General features: G+C 40.2%; 3 protein-coding genes across 13 annotated transcripts in view; 1 reads left to right on the forward strand and 2 right to left on the reverse strand.

Moving 5' to 3' along the window:
* Positions 1 to 1,416, reverse strand: part of foxb1a (forkhead box B1a) — a 73,008-nt gene extending 71,592 nt beyond the window's left edge. For 6 of the 8 annotated variants that reach the window (XR_015086450.1, XR_015086445.1, XR_015086443.1 and 3 more), the window contains exon 1: positions 928 to 1,416. The gene's annotated coding sequence lies outside the window, so the exon portion shown is untranslated. The remainder of the gene's footprint in view (positions 1 to 927) is intronic. The other 2 variants (XM_086027864.1, XM_086027865.1) reach the window with 1 other exon arrangement.
* On the forward strand, positions 1,338 to 14,469 carry bnip2 (BCL2 interacting protein 2). 4 transcript variants are annotated; one of them, XM_086027860.1, is made up of 11 exons: positions 1,338 to 2,143; positions 5,184 to 5,279; positions 5,389 to 5,459; positions 5,894 to 6,070; positions 7,534 to 7,716; positions 8,002 to 8,104; positions 8,173 to 8,304; positions 8,397 to 8,483; positions 8,565 to 8,663; positions 11,117 to 11,159; positions 13,333 to 14,469. In XM_086027860.1, exons 1-11 carry the CDS (start codon positions 1,791 to 1,793, stop codon positions 13,411 to 13,413), a joined length of 1,425 nt encoding a protein of 474 aa, XP_085883986.1. In that variant the 5' UTR covers positions 1,338 to 1,790; the 3' UTR covers positions 13,414 to 14,469. The 4 variants fall into 4 exon arrangements, with proteins under 4 accessions (XP_085883986.1, XP_085883987.1, XP_085883989.1 ...); XM_086027861.1 differs by having other exon boundaries at positions 1,341 to 2,143; positions 11,117 to 11,152; XM_086027863.1 differs by lacking the exons at positions 11,117 to 11,159; positions 13,333 to 14,469 and adding an exon at positions 10,324 to 10,392 and having other exon boundaries at positions 1,348 to 2,143.
* Positions 14,470 to 17,090: 2,621 nt separating this feature from the next.
* gcnt3 (glucosaminyl (N-acetyl) transferase 3, mucin type) lies at positions 17,091 to 18,362 on the reverse strand. Its single transcript, XM_086027361.1, has one exon. It carries the CDS (start codon positions 18,360 to 18,362, stop codon positions 17,091 to 17,093), a length of 1,272 nt encoding a protein of 423 aa, XP_085883487.1.
* Positions 18,363 to 20,277: the final 1,915 nt, after the last annotated feature.

A 20,277-nucleotide genomic window follows, 5' to 3' on the forward strand; every position in this document is an offset into this window, starting at 1 on the left:
AGCAGATTTATCCGAGATAAAGTGGAAACATTTGTCTTAATTTGAAAGATAATTGTGCCACGACTCATTAGCAATCAGCACCACGGCAGATGAGAAGCATAAACTCTAAATTTGACTGGATTATCCTTTTGTGATGAGGCCTAATGATCCGACAGAGTAAATAGCAATGTGCTAATTAGAAATTACACCGGATGATCCCATGCACACACAGAAGGAATCAACCTGGAATCTACATTATGTTAGAGATATCTCTTTTTAACCATGAGATCCGGTGGTATAATATATTAATATTTTTAAAATAAGTAAATTGAAATAATGTGACTGACAAAGCAGTCGCCAGGATAAAAAAAAAGTTCGTTTGTATCATGTTTAATTTTTCCTTTTCAACTCAAATCCAAGGCAAGACTTCAGCCTTTAAGTGTGTATTTGTCTCCACCTGGAGGAAGAAATTAGTCACTGACTCAGAACAAAAATCTGACACAAACCCACCTGAGGACATGTACTCAGTAACTAATCACCAGTTATTTATATTACTTAGTGTTACATATTCAGTTACACAACATCCGGCATTAAAATGTATCAATCACTGCGAGTTCAAACCTAACGCCTGTAAGTGATTGTTTTATTCAAAGTTGCCAGGCTCCAACGTCTAATCAATCACAGTTTATTTACAGTACATTACATATTAATATCTTGAATGTGAAGTCACTTAAAATGTAGCAATATTGTCGATTACATATTCGGAGCAGTACACCTAGTGTTAGTTAGTTAGTATTTCTTTTTAGTTAAGATTTAGATTACAACCCCTCCCCCGCCCCCATTCTTTTTTGAGGGTCACTAAATCAATACATAATTTTGCGAAAAACACAATTCTGTGATTCTTTGTTGGTAGTGTGATAACTGACAGTCGAAATTATTGATACGAACCTGAAAATCCGGTGGACAGCGGGAACAGTTCGCAGCCATGGGCGCCTCAAGGAGTGGGAGAGACGGTTACGACCCTGTTGTTAGCAATGTTAGCAAAAATCGGGTAAAGTTAGATAGCATGCTGCTTGTTAGCAAAATAGAAAAGAAACATGTTAGGAGTAGAGGGAGGCTTAACGACGAGTGTAATTGCCAGTTAAATGCATTTAAGTCATTCTGGGGGGAGAAAGTTGTACTCGCGAATCGTAGTGGAAGTTGGTTTCCTTTGGCAACAAATTGACTTTTGGTACCACTTTGCCAATCATTTAGGCTTCGCTAAACCATCAGTTAGAGGTTGGATATAAACGTAACAACTGTAGATACTGACGTGGCACTTCGTTAGACTTGACTAACGTGCCAGTGGGAGCGCGGTTGTCATTTATGTATCGCGCATAGTGTACGACGTCAGCGTTGACGTCGCGTAATTACTCACGTCAGTTACGTACGCTTGGAAGGGAACCAAGGTAGGAAGGAAGGAAGGAAGGAAAGCAACCGACAAATGGGCTCACTGACTGCGCACTGCAGCCTGAGAAAAGCTAAGACTCCTTCCATGATCTCTTTCGGTGGCACATATGAAAGTTCGGGGAACTGGTTTTGCACCCGCTGCGACGTTCGACACTGTTAATTTAAGAAGATATGTAGCGAGTCTGTAAGTAGCTTGTTGTCACCGACAACGAAGCGAGCTTCTCCGCGTGCTAACGCTAACACGCTAACATCCAAACTTCTGAAGGAGTTGTGTCATATTTCGGGCGTCTGCTTGACAGATATTACACAAGAACCCGGTGTTTCTTAGCTCACAGTACCACTGGTAGTGGTAAGCGAAAGTTATGGCTTCAGATGTGATAGAAAGTGGGGCGACTCTTAAGGGTGTGAGTGACAACAACTTGGACAATAGTCGTCCAGATTTTGGCACACCCAGGCGGACTCACGAGAGCTCCGGGAACAGACGCACATCCAGTCCTTCGTCTTCTGGGGTGTCGGGAGAAGTGGACGAGGAGGAGCTGGACGAGCTCCAAAACAGCACTCCGTCCACGGTGGAAAATGGCGAGGAGGCACTTGAAGAGAGTTTAACCAAAACAAGCAGCAATCCACAGGAAAGGACCAACCCGGACGACGAACAGAAGCCTGGTGTCCCGGTGAAACTTACTCAGTCGTGCTCTCCAGCTGGACCCAGTGGAAGGTATGTTGTGCTGTGTGCATTAGGTCGTCGGTATACACGTACACAATCTGGTAATACAAGAGCTGTTTAAATGATTTCTGGTTTTGCAAGTGCTCTGGTGCATTCTGTTCGATCTACCAATTCATGGAATGTAACCGTAGTGCTGGACATTTTGAAAAAATAATGTAATGGTGTCCACTTCTCATGTTTTTTTTAACAAACACAAGCAATAAATTAATCAGAGTTACAACACAGTGTCAGATTTATCATACGGAAATGTTGCTTTTATATGTAAGTCTCATGCCCAAAAAAGGTTAAATGAACCATAAATATGAAAGACAGTTTATGGATCTACTTCAATTAGAGTTGTTAACTTAACTCAGCACTTTGACTTAGTCTTTTAAGCATTCATAACAATAACTTTTCTACCAAACAAATGTGGTGTAAAAATATGTCACTAAATCATAAATCAGATTAGAACAGTAATGCAAACAAATCTGTGGCTTTATGACTTCAGCATTTCATGTTTCATGAAACAATGATACGTAAACATGGGGACTCCACTCCTTAGCACTGAACTTATCCAAACACTAACTAACTAAATAAAATATACATAATCGAAAAATAAAGCCTGCTGATTGACAGAAGTGAAGCAGAAGTTTTTTTATTTTTTTTTTAATTGCAGCCTGATTTGAAAGTTGCATTCTACTACACTGTGATTTTGATTGGAATTAGATTATTTGTTCAGTCCTAAAACCCACTGCTACAACTCAACTCCCGGCCCTCAGGTCATACTCTAAACTTCTAAAGAACTTGTTAGCCGATAATCAAATCTCTAGCCATGATCCTTCCTAAACGGCTGTTACCTGCAGTAGTCACACATTGCACTTTAATTCTGCCTATTTGTTGTGATTTTTTTTTTTAACCCATTACTTTTTTTATACTGTGATCATTCAGTGATCAAGAGAGTAAAGATGGAAATTAGCCATGGTCTTTTTTTATCATCATCTATCAATACAATCTGTGCAGTTTTCAAAATAAAGGAATTTAAAGCTTAAATAAATTTGAAAGACGCTGTCAGAGAAGTAGTCATTTAATTGTTGGTGTACTTTATCTAATCTGGCTAACTACATACAACCAAATATTAGAGACACCTTTCAGTAAACCAAATGAAATCATATCAACATAATGAATATACTGTATTATGTGATCATGTCGCTCAAATGTGAGCTATTTACTATTTTGTATACTTTAATTTTATTTTACTAGATCTCATCTGGTTGCGCTCACCTTTTTGATCTTGTGTCGTACAAGCCTGCATTGCGATGAAGTGTGTGTTTAATGTCGTTATGTTCTGGATTAAAATGTTGTTTGACAGGCCGTAAATTGCAGACACCTCGGCCACACTAATTGCCGTTGTGCGCTGTCATTACTTTCCGGTAGATTTTCTTTTACACCTCAAACAGTTTAAATGGCATTTTGAATTGTTGGTTCTTATATCTCAGACAGGTTATTCTTTAGGTTAGGGTTTACCCGACATGTTTCGCCAGACACCATCATGTGACACTGAAGAAGGCGAAAGTTTCCGCCGAAACATGTCAGGTAAATCATAGCCTAAAAAAGAACCCGTCTGAGATATAAGAACCAACAATTCAAATTACAATTAAGGGACAAAATGAACTTCATTCAGTCAGTTTAAATGGCATCTGTACAGACAGACAGATTCAATTTTGGTGTACACAGCGTTCAAGCCACGTTGTTGTAGTCCATGTTTAGTGTAACTGACTTTCAGATAGGATTGCTAGCAATGTTGGATTCGACTTATTATTTTTAACCACAACAACCGTTTCAAAGCATGCACTGAGCGCTGCGCTGAAGCAAACACAAGCAATCCAGTTGATTCATTTCTGAAATCTCCGATTCACGCGCAGATTCCTGTACAACCTTTACATCTACAAAGTAGGTTGTATGTTATGTGGGGGATTTAGGCACACACATAAGTGCTACAAGCTAAGCCAAATACTCTCAGTATTGTCAAGTACCGAATGCCCAGCATGCTTGTGTGTCTGGGTTTGCAAGTAAGTCATGTATGTGATTACTGCATCAAAGGCAGCACTGTACAGCAAACATACAAAAATGATCAGCATTAGAGAAGGGAACCTTGTGGTTCAGAGAACTAAGCCTTAAACACCAGCATGTAAGCTTTCCAATAAGCCAGTGATCTGATTAGGTGGCAAAGTAGTAAATTGTAATAGTCGGAGAGACTTAATGATCGTGCATGATTGCCCTGGCGGCATCTGGCCAAAAGTAGAAAGATTAGGGAACGATAGCGTCTCATGTACCACCCGTATTAGGATTGCTCAAATTGACAAGGTTTGTCATATATCAATGAATTGCTTCTAAGGACATTACAATCTGCAGAATTCTTATTAAAGACCCCTCTGGTTTTGCTAGAAATTCACCAGTAATTTGTGTCCAATAATTTCATTTATGATTATTTCATTCACTGTAGAATCTGAAATCATCTCCAAGATGCCTGCAGCCAAATTCCATCAAGGCGGTCACAAGTGTCTGCCATATTTCGCAATATTGTTAGTCTAAAAAAATAGCACAAGAATCGACAAAGGCGGCAGGTAATTTGCAAAATATGCCGTACAACTGTGAAGTACACTGGTGGCGCAACTAAGGCAAGCCTCTTTTACACAGATCCTGTAAAATTGCTGCCTAACAGTGGATGCAGAATTTATCCACTTGTGCCTTTTACACAGAATCTGCCAAATTGGAATATTGTCAGAGCTGTTTATGACATGGCATTAGATTGTTAGGACTTGAAGTGTCAGAGGAATTGAATGAGAGCTGTGTTGCCTCCTGGCAAATCCTCAATGCTCATTCTTGTAATCCACTGCGGCCTGTATGAGTCAGTCATGGTTCGATGAATGTGTTTGCTATCCGTGTAGGACAGATGACTTCTCAGACCCTTTTTGTTATCTAGCGTACTTGCCGTTCAACAGTGGCATTATGGTGAGCAAAGTTTTATTTGTTGTTTGTTTTTCTTAACCAGCTTGGAGCGCCAGGAATCCGTTGCCACGACAGAGGCCCGATTACGGATGGAGGGAGTCGAGCTTAAGGAAGAGTGGCAGGACGAGGACTTTCCACGGTAGTATTACAAGCACCCTCGTTGTCGCAGGGAACGTGAGGACGGCGCTTTACAGCTCAGCACTGCACAGGCCGAAAAATACTTATCTGTGTTACATTCTGCCTGTTAGGCCTCTACCTGAGGAGGAGGAGGAGCTTGAAGAGGAGTTGTTTGCTGGAGCCGCTGAAGAGGGCGATCCCGGTAATCAAAAACCTTTGTCACTGTACAGCATAGTGGATAAACAGGAATGAAGGAAGCTACACTTACCTGCGCCATCTATTCAGAGCCAATACAGGAGATTTGTTTGCAAAGATAGTGAGCTAGGATTTTATTACTATTTTTTTTTTTTTTAACGATAGCAGGTTTGTATTGGACCTCAATAGATTGTGTTGATGTACACAATTTTATCTCCTTTGAGTATGTTCTCAGTTCTGGGTGTGGACAGGGACACAAAGAAAAACGTATGAAGTTGTAAAGATGTGAATTGTTTTCCTTAATCTTAGTGAACTTTAGATGATTTTTAGAATATTTTTTTCCCCCCTGTTTTCAAATAATACTGCTTGCTGATTATGGACATGGAGCGGGTCTTGTAAACACTGACTCATAATGCTTATTATTCTCCTTGTGTACCACAGGCTATGTGGCGAACCACGGAAAGAAGGAGAAGAAGAAGCTTGCGGCTCCCGATATCAGCCTGGCTCTCGACCGCAGTGAAGGTTCCATTCTTTCTGATGAGTTGGATGAAAGTACAGAGCTGGATTTGGACGACATGGACACGCCTTCCGACAACAGCAATGAGTTTGACTGGGAAGGTAAGGGCTTTTGACAACACAGCTTACCTGTTTCGAATGTGCCACCCAGTCAACTTGATCAGGTTTGAATGTGTGATAACCCTTTAACAAATATGTATACTTTTAACCTGCAGTGGTGCAATTGGTCAGTGAATTGTTGTGCCTGTCATGCACTGCAACACACGATTGAATGCTTGTTGTCTTTCTGGTCCTTTGATCGGATAATACACTATACGGAAAAAAGTGTTGGGACACAGTCATTTTACATGCAGGGAGTTAAAATGCCAGAAAATCTGGAGTTGGTATCCTACAAAAGGGTCAAGGTCAGGGCTCAAGTTCCACCACTTCGGACTCATCAAGCCACCCTTATTTTGCACACTGCTCACAGGGAATGAAAAAATCTTGATAAACCCTCGATTGTTAAGAGGTGTGTTCGATTTTCTTTTGTTAATATAGTGTATTATGTCTTTATTGGTTCCCCAGCTTTGGTTCAGCAGGGAACTGTCTAAAGTGGAGTTAAAATATGATGTGTTGTTTTTGTCTTTCCACACTGCTGCCTTCCGCTTTATCACATGGAAGGATTGTTTCCGTTGCCTGCCTGGAAACAGGCTTCAGGCCAGCAACAGGTTTCTCGCTCTTGCTCGTGGTAAGGTTCCTTAGACAGTCCCCGGACGCCACCCAATTTATGGTCAATCAAACCTTGCTGTCCAGATTATCTTCTGTCATCACTTATTTAAAAAAAAAAAAAAAAAAATCATGAGCTTTTTCATTACCAATTTTTTTAATGCATGACTTTTTTGTCTTTCTTTAAATTTGAGCACATTTTAAGAAATCCATGTGACGCATGAGTTATTCTTGCAGAAATGATACATTTCATCAAAAAATGTTAGGTCTGAAAGTAAAACGACAAGTCTCAGAAATGTACTTAATTTTGAAGAAAAAACACCTTTTTTCAGTTGAAACTTGCTTTAAATTAATCAAAGTAAAAAAATAAAAATAAAAAAAAGGACATTTGTAATAGACACCCAAACATTTTGAATGGTAGTGTAAATAAAGCATTTTCTATCTAAATAGTTCATCTTAGAAAGTCAGAGTATCATAATTGCATGTGGAAATTGGTATGGTTTACCCGTGTATTAATAAAGCGTAAATAGAGCAGAAAATAAAGATTAGGTTGATAATCATGATCCTTAATCCATTAATAGTCGAAATCGCCATGGTTGGTCCTCAAGCGATGTGGCAGTGATTCTCCACGTAATGATTCTTTGCCCACTCCACCACCTTCAGTTCTGCTACACTGTGACATGCAAAGATCATCCAGTCTGTACCATCATTTAAAAAAAAATATATATATATGTATTCATTTTGTAATTCAGATGCAGCATGGTGATCCGTCTATTGATCAACAAACATTTTAAGTGATTTATTCCAACAAGGGATACAAAAGAAGAAGAACCACCTAATACCACCTACTTTCCTCTCAGATGATCTCCCCAAGCCCAAAACTACAGAGCTACTAGAAAAGGGCGTGGAGTCGGTCCATCAGTTCTCGGCCTCGGAGGAGAGAGAAGACGGCCGGCGCTGGAGGGTGTTTCGCATCGGAGACCAAGAACACAGAGTGGACATGACGGCCATTGAACCTTACAAGCGGGTTATAAGCCATGGAGGTCAGTGTGTATGTCATGTACCGACAACTGCTCATGACAAGCTTAGTTGCTCGGGCCATTTACTCATTAATGTCTAATGAGTGCTCCGTGCGTTTTCGTTTGCATTACAATAACAGTGGATGAAGCAAAACAACAAAAAACTCAACCATGCCCAAAGTCAGCTGGGATAGGCTCCAGCTCACCTGTGACCTAAATGAAGACAAGCCCTACAAAATGGATGTATTGAATTCCTATGCATTGTATTATAATTGAAATTCATAAGAATTTAGGTATTTTTCTCTTCAGGTTACTATGGAGACGGCCTGAATGCCATAATTGTGTTTGCCGTGTGCTTCATGCCTGAGAGCAGTCAACCAAATTACAGATACATCATGGACAATTTATTCATGTGAGTGTTTTGTTTGGCTCCTGACTGAACATTTTCAAACCTTCACGAATGCAATGAAACCCTCGCAGGTATGTCATTGGCACGCTGGAACTTTTGGTGGCAGAGAACTATATGATTGTGTATCTTAACGGGGCGACTTCGCGGAAAAAGATGCCAACTGTCGGCTGGCTCCGAAAATGTTATCAGCAGATTGATAGAAGGTAAGTGACACCGTAATTTAAAAAAAACACCCAAAAAAAAAAAAAAAACAGTATTGGTCATTTTCTGTATCTTCTTCATTTCTGTGTTGCAGGTTAAGAAAGAATTTAAAATCTTTGATAATCGTCCATCCCTCTTGGTTCATTCGCACCCTGCTGGCACTCACAAAACCTTTTATTAGGTAACATGAATGTTTGGGATAGAAGAGAATGCATCTCTTTGGTGAATTCTTAACTTTTTAACACATTCCTTATTTTGACAGCTCCAAATTTAGTCAAAAAATCAAGTTTGTGTACAGCCTGACAGACCTCGCAGAGTTAGTCCCGATGGAGTACGTGTCCATTCCGGAGTGTATCAAGCTGTGAGTACTCGGATCCTCAACTCTCACACACATTTTCCCTTTTTTCCCCCCCCTGTTTTAAACAAGCAACGCACTGTTTTCTTGTCTTCTGATGAGGAACCATAATATTCTTTGGCCCACCATGAAAATGGAATACTTTTACCGTTGTAATTCCAGCAAAATTGTCGACATTTATATAACAAAATTAGTGAGTAGAAATCATTGTATTGGACAGGTCACCTTTCTGGAAAATGGCATGCTTTAAACCGAAGTAGATCAGGTAATTGTAAATGCACAAGAACCACCTTTGCAAGCGTCTTGGAGTATTTTGTTTTTTAAGGACTCTCCAAGTCAGGCGGCATACTCCAGAATCTCAATATTTAAAAGTCAGAACAGAATACGGATGTTTGTTTGAATAGTAATTACATAAAGCATGACCACTCGATAGTACAGTTAAAACTCTCGTTTTAAACTCAAACTGTTATAGGAGCTCCATCGGTGTGTGTGTGTGTGTGTGGTCCTGACCTTCAAAAAAAAGTTTGGGTCGAATTGTACGACGTTGGACGTGTTTTAGTTTAAAGCAGGTGTGGACAAAGTATGGCCCGCGGGCTGCATACTGCACAATACATTAAAAAAAAAAATCTGGACCATCAAACTTTTACATAATCAAGAGTCCTGTAATATTTATTGCGTTATTTAGACATTTTTTCCCCTAACATTGGTTAGTTAAATTGTAGCGTTTTTATTTATTTCCCTTATTAATTTATCTCATTAAATAATGTTGGTTAATTTAAAATTGATAAGAAACTATTTTACATGTTGTTCTTTTATTAAGTCATTGGTTAATGAATTACTGTTAAATTAATAATAAACAAACATGAGCTTCCGTTTTTTTTTAGTTTTTTTTTTTTGTTTTTGTTTTTTTTTTAACAATTGTATGGTCACCTTTTTGTTTAAAGCGGAAGTCAACCCAAACCTATTTTTTTCAAGAATATGTTGTATGCAGGCCCACTAGTTGAAACACAGCATTCTGATTAATATCGCGTTTGTGGAATAGTAGTTAAGCAACAAAATCCACCCCTTTTTAGCCATCACAGTGGGCAGCCATTTTGTCACTTCTGTCAACTGAAAATGACATCACAACTGCTCAGGGCTCACGTAATGACCAATCACGGCTCAGCTTCAGAAGACGGGAAGCTGCTAAAATAAAATTATGAAAAAAATCATTGTGACGATAAAAATGCCAATAATGCTGATTACGGCTGCGCAAGATATTGAAAAAATATAATTATCGCAATGTGCATATCACAAAGATATGCAATAATTTTCATATGGAATTGTATGCTTTTATCTGAATTTGACCAGTCCCTTGCAACCTAGAGATGTGCATTGCCATCCAATAGGTGAATCTGTATCTAGTGGCATTACAATTAATTAGCCAAGAATACGTTGAGCTTGCTTACTTGAAATACTTCTGTCATTAGATAATAAAAATGTCATTCCTTTAGGTAGGTGTTAAATATCACAATAACATTGTTATACCTGTATTCAACACCCATATTGCATGTTTTTCCAATGTCACGCAGCCCTAATGCAGATATATGACTGTTACATTGAATAGTGTTAAATTTGACTGAAACTCAAGCCATGTTCAAGAAAAGTTCATTTTTTTGTTTTTCAGTAATGATGATTAAATTAAAATAAATGGTCAGCAAAATGTTATGGCATCGTCAAGTATCAGTACTCAAAAGTAAGTATTTATACTCTGTCTGAAAGAAGTATTATTGGTGTATGTCTAAAATTGATTCCTGTAATTGGCCAGCCTTAGCTTAACCTGAAGCAAAACTCATGTTTGCCCCAACATTTTTACTCATTTGCATAGCTGGGTATTTTACTAAAATTTGCCGGTCCATTTATCGCCTTCTGCCTGCAACCTGGGTACTCTTCCCCCGTCCGTCTATCTGCCTTTTGTTAGGCCAGACCAAATAGTAATGGCCTATAGGCCAATCCGCCTACCTATATATTTAAAAAGGGCTTCCATTAGCGTTTCTGTCGACTAACTTCGACCACTACGACCAACCCCCTTACCTGACCGTAATTTGAAATGAAAGACTCACCGTGGTATGGAAGCCTCACCACGGCTGGACTAAATACGTCTCCTTTTAGGACCCAGAAGCTGTCAAAAAGCCTCGGCCGCGACCAATGGGAAACGGAAGTCTCGCCGCTGCCATGGAAGCGGCATCACGAAAATAGACGATTACATAGACGGAAAAAAATGCGCTTCCGCCTATGCTAAATCCGTCTATTTTTTTTAATTTCCTGTCTTTCGTTTCGTTTCCGTCATAGGCAGATAGACGGACCGGTCGTTCGGGTAGGCGGAATGCCCAGCTCTGCTCATTTGGATGTATGGTTGTTCTTTTTATTGGCTGTCTTTTTTTTTCACCTAAAACTTCATTTCCCTTCCCCCTCTAAAGGTTTGACGAGGAAAAAAATAGGAAAAGCCGTAAAAGGTATCAGGTATTTTTCACCTAGGACTTGTTGCCTTTCACAAAACTAACAACGATAAGTTTCCCTGTATAGACAGCCCAGCACACTGCCCCTCCTTAATGTTATTTTGGATCGAATTATTTGCATCTGTAGCACTACCCAAAGCCAACATTTGTAATTCACCATTGTTTGTCCATTCAAACATATTCACAGAGAGTCATATGAAATGTGTCCGTTATGTAGCTTTTATTCAAAACATGACTATCGAAGCATCTCCATGCTGAATTGCTGATGTTGCTACCGAGAAGTTTGTTTTCTTGGAAAAAGGTTAACAATGGGACTTTTTTGATATTTGGTAAGTTCAACCTTGTTGGCCAAACGGAAGTGGGTGGAGTCACCGGGAAGTAGCTGGACACGGTCACTGTGGTTGCACGATAACGGCGCTCACATGGTTCACCCCCTCCCTCCGCCAGTCACTCACTGAGTTGAGCCCTCACAGCTTGTTTGCATGAATCACCGCAAGCCTAACTGTCACAAGCCTCATTCCTCCTTGGTTGCGCACGCTGATTTAATCGGCACATTTTGACGTGATGCCTGATCATTTGCTTGTTTTTTTTAAAATGTGATTTTCTTCGGAAGGGATGTGCACTGCCGCACATCACACATACACACACACACACTTTTCAACTGACCGATAATGTGCACTAATGCCGAAAAGATCTTTTATGACTTGTCTGAATATTTATGTGAACATAAAGAAAAAAAGTGAAACTAATAGTATTAAAAAAAAACAACAACAAATGAGCAAAAATAGAACAGGAACACCTAATACCAGTTTTCCATGCTCAAAAAGAACATCTTAACCTGAAGGGCTGGGCTCCTCTGTTGTTAAAAAGAATTTAAATTGCACAATTGCATGTCATTACTTTGCAAGACCACTTGTCACTTGATGCAGCGGCTGCCTGCTTATTTAAAATACTAAAAATAAAACACCATTGTAAATTACTACGCTGTATTTATTAGGGCTGGGAAGATACACCTTTGTCCCAATCCATTGTGAATGGCGATTCTTGGGTTGCGATCTGATACGTATTGTGGTACCTCAATATTATAAAAATACATATTTTTAAAAAGTGAGGCATTTCCAAAGTTTTCACTTAAGTGCCATTTGACATTTATTCAAGAGTCGCGACTGAAAAGTGCATAAACTGTTCCAGTAATTGTTCCTTATACGCAGGAGTGTAATAAATAAAACTCAATTCACAAAGCTCAGCTTTACGGACCTCAAATGTTCCTGAAGTATGTTATAGAATATGCAAAACATGATACATAAGACATCGATACATCATCAACGTATCGATACCTGGTATCGGCATAAAAGGTATCACGATACATCGCAATATCCTTTCCCAGCCGTAGTGTTTATAGTAATAGAAGCAGTAGTCCTATTAACAGTGGAATTACATTCGTGTGGGATGCTGGTCAACCCCAATTTTGTAATGTATAGGAAGTAAAATCGTTTTTAACTGCACAGGCACTGTTAACATTCTTAATAGTCACACAAGTGAAAAAAATAAAATAAAATAATTATAAAGACGCATTCAGTATCAAGTTTAAGAAGCTACCCCCTCTAAAGCATATGCCAGTCTTAAAAAAAAGTACTTAATGATAATTTGCACATTATTCAAATGTGGTAATATCCTTAAAAATAATGTAATGATATTAGTTTAACACAGTTTTTTTTTTCTCTTCATTTATCCTCTATCCTGTCCCGTGCATCTTTGTGGGCGCATCAGGGTGATCTTTTGGGTCACTTTGACCCCTTGCTGTTTCAGCGTTTAAAACATTTGACATACCTGGTCAACAAACAAAAGAAATAACTGATTTAAAAAAAAATCTTGCACGGGACAGGAAAAACTGAAATGTACTAAACAAGCAAAAAAAAAAAAAAGACAATTGTTCAAGGATAAAGATTTTTGGGGGAAACATGAAGGGTAATTTGCAATGGCTAAATGTGCCTTGACTCAATAAAAGTTGGGAAACACTTGGTTAATGTATACAAAACTTGGTCCTAAAACTGCTCCATACAAGAAAGCACCGTTTAATAACATTTGTGATGATTTAGCGCTCTGTCAAATAAAACTGAAGTCCAAAGAGATGGCTGTGTTGCCAATATTATCACACCGTCTGTTTGTATGCGCAGGATCGACCAGGAGGCGCATGGCAAAGTGGAGACGGCCACCGCGGCCCTTCCCGAGTGACCCTTCCAAATTGCCCAGGATGAGGACGATGAAGAATGTTCGAACCGCTGCCACTCTTTGTTTGTGTGTGTTTGTTTTGGGGTGACGTGACTGGAAAAGTTGTGCATCAGGAAAGTGCCTTTTTGATACGATGCTGCCTCTTACATTGTGGAACATTTTGCGAGTTGCAACACATCCCTTTTTTCTCCCCCACATGCTGTCCAAGAGGTTTTTAATCCTTTTTTGTTTTGTTGTAATTTACTGCCGCTATATCATGTCAAAACAACCTTCTCTTCTTACTGTTGTATTGTATCTACTCTTTATTTAAGGCACTCTGTTACAAACATTTGAATCAATGATTGCTGCATGTACTGCTTTATTACATTTAAATATATATTTATATTCAAAAAGGTGACAAAAGGAGAGAAAGTAATATATTTTTATTGTTGCTCTGATTTTAAAAAGTGCTTTTTAGGTCTCTGACCCAATTCCATCCTCCTTTAAAGGTATTTCACATATTTCTTTGATTCTGGGAAAAGCTTTTGGGAAACCTTTACCAACAATAACCTGCAACTTGTGTGGGTGTGAACACCACTTTCTCCAAGCCGTTGATCAAACCTTTTATTGTTATATTTATATAAATTGTCAAATTTGCTTGTTTATACTCAGAAGTCATGTGGCAAAAGCCCATAGTAACGTTGAAAAATTGCACACAATACCTTTTAATTTGTCCACTAGGTGGCAATATAATCCTTAAATGACAGTACATTTTTGACAATAGAGATTCACTGTAATATAAAATTTGATCGAGGTCTTTGCATAAACTAAATATGGAATGTAACTCTTTACTACAATTTCCTGAAACCTCAAGAAGTACACCTAAAGGAAGATGCTCATATGACTCTGCCTTCATGTTTTTAGAAGGGTCTATGTAATGTTTCCTGGAAAAGCAAGGAGAGAACATTCCTACATCTTACAATCAAATGGTTTATTCCCTCGACATTAATTGGATTTTTTTAAAAAAGAGCCACATATTGTGTAATCGGACTAACGAGATGCACTGTACGCATATTAACCCATTAAACTGAATGGTCAGAGACAAAAATGAGAGCCTCCATGTGGTGATTATACGTAGATATGAAGTATATTTGTAAATTTCCTTTGATTAATTCCAGGATACACCTCATCACCTACCGTTGCACCAGCAAATTAGATGATTAAACACAAAAAAATGGGGAAAAAGTCCTAAACTAATTTATACAAATAAACTATCTTTGTTCCTGTATCAATGCTACTGACAGTGTCAGGCAAAACAATTAAATGCTCGTCCACTTTATGGTAGAAGGTACAAACTACCAGTTTAAGATAAGATAAGATAAGAATGCCTTTATTGATCCCACAGTGGGGAAATTTTCATTGTTACAGCAGCAAAGATATAGGTCACACAGGGACGGCGGCATAATGTAGCCATTAATGTATAACATTGACGGCAAACATTCGGGATCAAACCTATGTAAATATACGCAGTAACATGTGTATATACACATGTATATACACACCAACATACATCTACATAAAAAGTATGAGGAACACTCATTTTGGCCTGTACATAGTACAGAGGAAAACATACTCTAAGTAAGTGACAGTGCTGCAGTGCTGTAGTGAAATGTAAGGGACAGCATTGGATAAAAATAAAACTAGACTAACAGTAGTGGGGAATGTTGAGTATTGCGCGGTATTACAGTTGTGGGGAATATTGGATATTGCATGATACGAGCTCAGGTGCAGGACTGCACAATTGCACTAATGTCCGCCAGTTTGTAGAGACTACACAATGTTCTTGTTAAAGAGTCTGACAGCAGCAGGCAAGAAGGAACGGCGGAATCTCTCCTTTGCACAGCGAGGGTGTAACAGTCTGTCACTGAAGGAGCTGTGGAGTGCTGTTAGGGTGCCCTGGAGGGGGTGGTCCGGGTTGTCCAGCATTGATGACAGCTTGGCCAACACCCTCCTGTCCCCCACCGAGTCCACAGAGTCCAGGGAGCAGCCCAGGACAGAGCCGGCCCTCCTGACTAGTTTGTCCAGCCGCTTCTTGTCCCGGGCCGAGACGCCGCCTGCCTAGGTGACCACTCCCTGGAAGATGACCGATGCAACCACCGAGTCATAAAAGTTCCTGAGGAGTGTCCCCTGAACCCCAAAAGACCTCAATCTCCTGAGTAGGAAGAGTCTGCTCTGACTCTTCCTGTGTTGTCGCACCAGTCCAGTTTATTGTTCAGATGAACACCCAGGTACTTGTAAGTTGAGACTCTCTCAACATCTGTTCCCCGGATATTCACTGGTGCAGGTGAAGAGTGCTGGCGCCAACCGCAATCCACCACCATTTCTTTGGATTTCCCCGCATTGATCAGGAGGCGGTTCTGCTGGCACCAGTCCACAAAACCCTGAGTAAGTTCTCTGTACTCCCGATCATCTCCGCCTGTGATGAGGCCGACAATCGCAGAGTCGTCAGAGAACTTCTGCAGGTGACAGGTAGGGGTGTTGTAGTTGAAGTCCGAGGTGTAGAGGGTGAACAGGAAGGGAGCCAAGACAGTTCCCTGTGGGCCCCCCGTGCTGCAGAGGAGCACGTCAGACACACAGTCCTGTGTCCTCACATACTGTGGCCGGTTTGTGAGGTAGTCCTGGATCCATGTGGTGAGGTGGTGGGCCACCCCCGCCCGCTCCAGCTTGTCTCCCAGTAGGGTGGGCTGGATGGTGTTGAAAGCACTGGAGAAATCAAAGAACATGATCCTCACAGTGATCCCCGCCTTCTCCAGGTGGGAGAGTGAAGTGAAGTGTGGAGGAGGTAGATGATGGCATCATCATTTATCCAGCTGTTGCCACTCATAAGCAGACATTTGTGTTAAACAGGCCCGGATTTCACACTGAGTAAATTTGTTATGTCATGTGTTATGTCACATGTTATGTCATGTGTCCCTGGTCGGAGGTCCGAAAACGCCGACTTCCCACATTCATGGAATGCAGCATAAGCACTTTGGCACTGTGTTGTCATTTTCGACAATCAGTGGCAGTGCAAGGCAAAATTTGTGCCCGCTATGACTGATATCAACAGATGGATTTTTCTGCTTAATTGATAGTGCACAAACACAATATTAATCAGAATACTGTTTTTGTTTAGACTAGTGAGAATGCGTAGTCTTAATTCTATAAAATAATTTATTGACAGAGAGCAAGAGCAATGGATAACAACAAATGTGGTCCAAACAGTTTTGCAATGTAACAATCCCTCTATTTACAGTAAACAAATCCCATTTATTCCAAACTAACAAACTTAACACAGTGACTCAAAGTATGCTGTACATTATGAATAATGCCCAAAATTGTACATTACAAAATGAACGTATAATCATTGCTTTCTGCGGGTGTAAAAAAAAATTAGGATTAATGAGGATGTCACAGTCACTTATCCTCTGCAAAACACTAGGCTGAGTTTGAAATACAGTACTTCCTGTTTTCACTCTTTCAAATGTACATATTCAAAAAATGATGTGCTGCCATCTAGTGTCCAACAATGGAATTACACACAAAATGGGAACTAGGACAAAATAGTTATACACTGTACAAAAAACATCCACGAAATGGCAGGACCTCAAACCCCGAACCAGCGATGATGGGGGTTTACTGTAATTTCAGATGATGTCAAATTTTGGAGGGACACTTTGTGTAATCATGTATAACCCCTACCTAAAGCCTTAAAATACAGAATCGACTCCAAGCATCTAATAGCGATGTCATCCACTATTGGATCAAACTTATTAGCCAGGAGGTGGTGTTGTCTCAGGAGCCACGGGAGGTCTCCGATTCCATACACACAAACTGCTCTTCTATTCACCCCAGTGCACGGCTCATACGGGGCCCCTTTCCTCACATCGCCTGACAAATAGCTCCATTTGACCACGCGGGCAATGGCTTGCATGTCTGACGTGTCAAACTTGATGTTAGCGGGCACCGATCCGGGCACAGAGGGCATCCGCTGTAAAGTGGCCCACAAGTGCTCGTCTGGGCTGTAGGTGTCCTTCTCCCACTCCAACAATGCCTGAACCTCCCGGTCCCGCATCACGTGTTCCACGAATGCCCTACTGGCCATAAAGTAGGCATTCCCAGTGAACATGGGGCTTTTAATGGGAGGTGGACTTTTCCTCACGTCGGTCCCAATAATGGAGTCGGTGACGTTGTAGTGATACTGCCAACGTTTCTTCTTGTAGTCATTGGTGGCTTCCGTTTCCAGGCTATTCCTCCCATTAAGAACCTTCAAAGCTTGCACCATCTCCCTGTTGGTCTTAATTGGAAAGTCCGTCCCGCATGTGTTCAGCAGGTACCTCCACTGGACATGGGAGCCCAATAAACTCTCCATGCAGTTCAAATCGGCCTGCACTCGCGACCATGAGGCATAAACCACACTCTCTAATTTCCCAGCTATGAATACATTCTCAAAGCAGGAAACAATGGCGTCCACGGCCCAACGGAATTTAGCTGGGGATTTTCGGTCCACGTGCACGCAGTAGATGTTCTGAGGAGTGTAAACGGCACGCAGGAGGCGCTCGAACATTTCAATCTGTCCGTGGATCACCATAGAATATGCAATGGGAAAATCCCTCTCTTCTTCACTCAGAGGGACCATAAAGAAGCCTCTCTGTGTTATATAATCTTGACAATCCTGGGTCGCGTTAAGGTAGAAGTCCTCAGTTAGCAGAACCTGCCTCATCCTGGATGATAGAAGGGCTTCCAAGTCAGCTTCGCGGCCCATCAAGTCTCCCGTGACGATAGCGGAGCAGGCGGGCAGGTCAGTTGCGATTTGCTGCGGGATCATGGGCTCAGAGTCCGTTTTCCATAGGATAAGTGAAACAAAAAAAATCAAAACGATGAGGGACAGGATCCTCAGAATCCTTTGGCCTTTGAAGAACTTTCCAAAAATCCTCTTCTTGTTGGAGAGCTTCATTGCAGAGTAAGATGTTGCTGACTTCTCCAATTGAAACCTCACTGGGAGAGGCCACCGTGTATTTATTACTTGACAACAACATTTTAAACCCAGTCAGGAGGTGTGTCATATTCGACACTAAAGATAATCACCAGAGACTGCTTGCCGTATAAAATGGTTAAGGTTATTACTATAAACTATTGAAGTATAAATGCTAACTCAGATTAAAATGTAAAGAAATGCCCAATGAATATCACTACAAATGATACTACCATATAATACCATACTAAATAAGGTACAGTAATTAAATGTAGTATTAGTTATACTGTGTTAGTAATTTAGAACCGTTAAGTTGATCATTTGTGTCTGAGCGATTAGGCTCAATGTGGACATTAGTGCAATTGTGCAGTCCTGCACCCGAGCTCATATCGTGCAATACCCAATATTCCCCACTACTGTAATACCGCGCAATACTCAACATTCCCCACTACTGTTAGTCTAGTTTTATTTTTATCCAATGCTGTCCCTTACATTTCACTACAGCACTGCAGCACTGTCACTTACTTAGAGTATGTTTTCCTCTGTACTATGTACAGGCCAAAATGAGTGTTCCTCATACTTTTTATGTAGATGTATGTTGGTGTGTATATACATGTGTATATACACATGTTACTGCGTATATTTACATAGGTTTGATCCCGAATGTTTGCCGTCAATGTTATACATTAATGGCTACATTATGCCGCCGTCCCTGTGTGACCTATATCTTTGCTGCTGTAACAATGAAAATTTCCCCACTGTGGGATCAATAAAGGAATTCTTATCTTATCTTATCTTGTCTATAGAATAAGCATTGTCCTCTTATTAAACAGAATAGTAGTACCAGGAACCGTGATGCAGAAAATCCACGAAAGACCAAGTGGCTTCAAACAGTGTGTTAAAGGGGAACCCTAAAGGTCAACCCCCAAATATTCTGTACGAATAATATTCTACTGTATTCGCCTCCACTATTCTGAACACAGCATTTTGATTAATATTGCATTTGTGGAATATGGTTTAAGCAGCAAAATCCACCCATTTTTAGCCATCTCACGGGGTGGCCATTTTGTTACTTCTGTCAACTGAAAGTTAGGGGACGGAGGACAAGTTCATTAAAAAGGACGGACTTAGCAAGCTGTTGTGAAATGCGCTATACAAATAAAAATTGTATTGTATATATTGTATTGAATTATTATTTTCTGTTCAGGGGAGATTTGCAACAGCTATTATCGATGGACAAAAATTATTTTTTTAAAAGAGTTGGTTGAATGAAAACAAATAACCTTAACAAAACCAAACATGTTACAAATGGCAATCATCAAATTAAGTAAACGGTAGGTTTGGAAATTGTAAATGTGGAAATTGAAAGAGTATATGAAATGAAGTTTCTTGGTGTTTTAATTGATCGCAAGCTCTGCTGGAAACCTCACGTAATATTTGTGCTCCAAGGTATCCAGAAGTATTTGAATACTTACTTGGGAGTCATACTAACGGCTAATAAACAGGAGGGGGGGAATGAGTAGCCTATACCTGCAATATGTGAAGGGTGTACAGAATGAAGTTTGTACAGTGGAATAAAAGGCAGTGTGTTTTGTGTGGATGTCAGAAGGTATATTTTATGGTCAATCAATATTCGTGTGCAAAAATTCTTTGTAAACCAATTTGTTAGAGAACCGAGTTTCTAACTTAATTGCTCCATTTTTCACTTGTGATGATTTTGACTTCTACATCCCACCAGCATGTGTTCACTGTAGCATACTTCAAAGGTACATGTCATGTCATGTCATCTTCCAAAGCGCTTATCCTATACAGGGTCGCGGGGAGTTGCTGGAGCCTATCCCAGCCGTCAATGGGCGAAGGCAGAATACACCCCAAACTGGTCGCCAGCCAGTCGCAG

Source organism: Filicampus tigris, chromosome 4 (assembly GCF_054856515.1).
Source record: "Filicampus tigris isolate MCC_2025a chromosome 4, RoL_Ftig_1.0, whole genome shotgun sequence".
Taxonomy (NCBI): domain Eukaryota; kingdom Metazoa; phylum Chordata; class Actinopteri; order Syngnathiformes; family Syngnathidae; genus Filicampus; species Filicampus tigris.

Excerpts from the sequence above, each read along its gene's own strand:
- bnip2 (XM_086027860.1), top strand. The coding sequence starts at position 1,791 with ATGGCTTCAGATGTGATAGAAAGTGGGGCGACTCTTAAGGGTGTGAGT. Across the intron at positions 2,144-5,183 it reads CCAGCTGGACCCAGTGGAAG|CTTGGAGCGCCAGGAATCCG; the intron begins GTATGTTGTGCT and ends TTTCTTAACCAG. Across the intron at positions 8,484-8,564 it reads CTCACAAAACCTTTTATTAG|CTCCAAATTTAGTCAAAAAA; the intron begins GTAACATGAATG and ends TTATTTTGACAG.
- gcnt3 (XM_086027361.1), bottom strand. The coding sequence starts at position 18,362 with ATGAAGCTCTCCAACAAGAAGAGGATTTTTGGAAAGTTCTTCAAAGGC.